The sequence below is a fragment of the Notothenia coriiceps genome, unplaced genomic scaffold, assembly GCF_000735185.1.
Source record: "Notothenia coriiceps isolate Sejong01 unplaced genomic scaffold, NC01 NC01_scaffold00012101, whole genome shotgun sequence".
In the NCBI taxonomy this organism is placed as follows: domain Eukaryota; kingdom Metazoa; phylum Chordata; class Actinopteri; order Perciformes; family Nototheniidae; genus Notothenia; species Notothenia coriiceps.
The window spans coordinates 1-3,971 of NW_011344802.1; the positions used below are offsets into that span (position 1 = coordinate 1).

A 3,971-nucleotide genomic window follows, 5' to 3' on the forward strand; every position below is an offset into this window, starting at 1 on the left:
AAGTGTGATGTGTTCAGGCTCTAGCTGTATGATGTGTGATGTGTTCAGGCTCTAGCTGTATGATGTGTGATGTGTTCAGGCTCTAGCTGTATGATGTGTGATGTGTTCAGGCTCTAGCTGTATGATGTGTGATGTGTTCAGGCTCTAGCTGTATGAAGTGTGATGTGTTCAGGCTCTAGCTGTATGATGTGTGATGTGTTCAGGCTCTAGCTGTATGAAGTGTGATGTGTTCAGGCTCTAGCTGTATGATGTGTGATGTGTTCAGGCTCCAGCTGTATGATGTGTGATGTGTTCAGGCTCTAGCTGTATGAAGTGTGATGTGTTCAGGCTCCAGCTGTATGAAGTGTGATGTGTTCAGGCTCCAGCTGTATGATGTGTGATGTGTTCAGGCTCTAGCTGTATGAAGTGTGATGTGTTCAGGCTCTAGCTGTATGAAGTGTGATGTGTTCAGGCTCTAGCTGTATGAAGTGTGATGTGTTCAGGCTCTAGCTGTATGAAGTGTGATGTGTTCAGGCTCTAGCTGTATGATGTGTGATGTGTTCAGGCTCTAGCTGTATGATGTGTGATGTGTTCAGGCTCTAGCTGTATGATGTGTGATGTGTTCAGGCTCTAGCTGTATGAAGTGTGATGTGTTCAGGCTCTAGCTGTATGAAGTGTGATGTGTTCAGGCTCTAGCTGTATGAAGTGTGATGTGTTCAGGATCCAGCTGTATGATGTGTGATGTGTTCAGGCTCCAGCTGTATGATGTATGATGTGTTCAGGCTCTAGCTGTATGATGTGTGATGTGTTCAGGCTCCAGGGAGCAGGAGCCCAGCTGTGGGCGGCCCCTGGGGATCCGGGCGGGTCCAAACGGGACGCTGTTCGTCGCCGACGCCTACCTGGGGGTGTTCGAGGTCAACCCCTCCACAGGTCAGAGGTCACACTGAGAGCATCAGCTGACAGAGATACATGTTTACTCCTGCATCAGATATTTAGTGATCTCAATTAGCAGCAAGTAAACCAGGCCTTGATCACAGTGTTGATGGTGTATAAATGGAGCTCTGCTCCTCACTGCTGCTCTTCCTCTGTTCTCAGGAGAGTCCACTCGCCTGGTGTCGGGCGGTCAGCTGGTGGCCGGCAGGAAGCTGTCCTTCATTAATGACATCACAGTGACGCGAGACGGCAGGAAGCTGTTCTTCACCGACTCGAGCAGCAGGTGGCAGCGCAGAGACTACCTGCAGCTGCTGATGGAGGCCACGGCCGACGGGAGGTGGGTTTTACTGTTGTTCTATCTCTGTTTCACAATAAGAGCCTCTGTCGCTTTGCCACTTCCTGCCGGTGTTTCACAATAAGAGCCTCTGTTGCTTTGCCACTTCCTGCCGGTGTTTCACAATAAGAGCCTCTGTTGCTTTGCCACTTCCTGCCGGTGTTTCACAATAAGAGCCCGTTCTGTGTTCTCAGGGTTCTGGAGCTGGACCTGGAGACCCGGGAGCTGACGGTGGTGATGGAGAACCTCCGGTTCCCCAACGGGATCCAGCTGCTCCCTGACGAGGAGTCAGTGCTGGTGGCGGAGACCACCATGGCCCGGATCCGCAGGTAACTCAAATCACTGACCTTTACGGATTTTCCTTTAGAATGGCAGGAAATTAGTATTCAAGTTTTGATTTAATTGTTGGTCCCCCCCAATGTTGACTCCATGGTTACGGCCTTGGGACCCTCTATGAAACGTCAAGCTACCCCACAGCACCCCCAAAAGAAAGTATCTGGCGCCGACACTGGTTTATGGAAGCGACCTGTAAATTATTAGAGTTAATCCCTATCAAGATATGTTTGTAACACTGGACACATGAAAGTTTCCCCCCCCAAAAAATCTCACTCCAAGCTGAACTCAAAGGTTGGCAGCCCTGTCTAACGTGCGCACTCCTCTGTATTATAACGTGCACTCTGTATCCTCCCACAGAGTGCACGTGGCGGGTCTGAACAAAGGGGGGATGGACACGTTTGTGGAGAACCTCCCTGGGTTCCCTGATAACATCCGGCCCAGCTCCGGGGGGGGGTACTGGGTGGCCATGTCATCGGTGCGGCCGAACCCCGGGTTCTCCGTCATGGACTTCCTGTCCCAGAGGCCCTGGATCAAGAAGTTCATCTTCAAGGTCCGCTCTCATTCTCAACGCGTTTGTTCTCCATTTGTTTACCTTTTTTAATATTTTGAATCCAAAATATTTAGTTTTTATATATTTCTTTATTATTTAAATTGTGTTCCTATTTAGTTTCATTTTTCAAATATATATATTTTTTACATTTTGTTTAGTTTTAAGTTTTACACATTTAGTTTTTGAATTGTATATGTTTAATTTTAGTCTGAATAGAATTAGTTTATTTATTTACTTAAACAACTTCACTCATGTTGTTGTTTACAGAGAAAGTAGTCCCAGCTGTTTCTCCCAGTGTTGTTGTTTACAGTGTGTTGTTGTTTACAGTATGTTGTCTCCCCTCAGCTCTTCAGCCCTGAGGTCCTGATGAAGTTCTCCCCCCCCTACAGCCTGGTGGCAGAGCTCCATGATGGAGGTGTGTGTTCTCGCAGCTTCCACGACCCTGGAGGCCTGGTGGCGGGATACATCAGTGAGGTGCACGAGCACCAGGGCTCTCTGTACCTCGGATCCTTCCGCTCAAACTACATCGCCAAGCTGGACCTCAGCAAGGTGGGTGGAGAACTCTCACTGGTCCCCAGCTTGAGTTCAATCTCAGGATCCATGTATTTCTGATCCTCTCATGAACGGAAGTATTCAAAACAAAAAAAGATTATTTGTTGGTATTTTTCTCAAAATCTAAAAGTTTTCTCAAATGTTTTACTTTTCCTCAAAATTCTGACTTTTTCTTGAAATCTCAAAAATCGGACTCTGAACACTAAAAATGTTAATATCCCCTGTTCCCCGGTTTGAGCTGGAACCTCAGGATCCATGTATCTGTGATCCTCTCCAGAATGGAAGTAGTCATCACATACAGAGCATCAACTAGTTCCTGAACAGTGTCCTTCACATGCTGATATCCAAGAGAGGGAGTTCCACAGTCACAAGATGGAGGAATAGAAAGCAGTATTCAATGTTTACTTCAGATTAGCTCCACGTCAGAAATGATCATGCTTGTCATATGTCTCTCTCCATAGAGGCTGAATCATCATGTTAATCACATAGCTATCATATGCCTCAAACAGTCCTGATGCTCTTCTAGGTAATCACACATCCTGTCATGATCACAGCTACAGTTGATACCTTTGTTAGCATGTTGCTCTCATCATGTCCCACACAGGTCTAGAGAGAGGAGCGTCCAGAGGGTCCTGGACGCGGGAGGCTCGATTCCCATTTCAGTTTGAGTGGCCGAGCGACCCGTTTCCAGTGAGAAGTCCATCCTGAAGCTCCAAAGGTTGAAGATATTTAATAAACAAAATCAAACACAATAACTTAGAACCAAAAGATCCACAGAAAAAATGTCAGCGCAAGATCATCCCCGACATGTAACAGGTGACATGAATACACCATGTGAAGCCGGAAGAGCTCAACTAATACAAATAAAAGTGACGTAAACAAATAATAATAATAAACTCAGGCTCAGTAGCATTTGGGCTCCTCACCACATCAGGCTCTCAGAGGGAGCCAGAGCCAAGGACCTGAGAATCACAACTACGTATTCCTACACCCGACCCTGAAGGCAGCATCTCTGGTCCAATGGGATCTCTCCATCTCTCTGGTCCAATGGGATCTCTCCATCCTCCAGACCAGGGGACAGGAAATGCTGACTCATTCCTGCAGCTGTGTGTTCGGCTTGTATCTGCTTTACTTCTTTATTTACTGAGTAGTTTGTCCTTAAAGTCAGGGAACAGAGTTCTAGTGTTAAAGGAACCTCTAAAGCCACTGCTACGGGTTCCACTGCTACGGGTTCCACTGCTACGGGTTCCACTGGTGGAACCTTCTTCTTGTTCTTTAATGCTAACG

At 47.0% G+C, this 3,971-nt stretch overlaps 1 protein-coding gene across 1 annotated transcript; it reads left to right on the top strand.

The window, feature by feature from the left end:
* The first annotated feature begins 587 nt into the window (after positions 1-587).
* On the top strand, positions 588-3,452 carry apmap (adipocyte plasma membrane associated protein). Its single transcript, XM_010773125.1, has 6 exons — positions 588-909; positions 1,075-1,249; positions 1,441-1,575; positions 1,940-2,132; positions 2,478-2,681; positions 3,289-3,452. Exons 1-6 carry the CDS (start codon positions 783-785, stop codon positions 3,292-3,294), a joined length of 840 nt encoding a protein of 279 aa, XP_010771427.1. The 5' UTR covers positions 588-782; the 3' UTR covers positions 3,295-3,452.
* Positions 3,453-3,971: the final 519 nt, after the last annotated feature.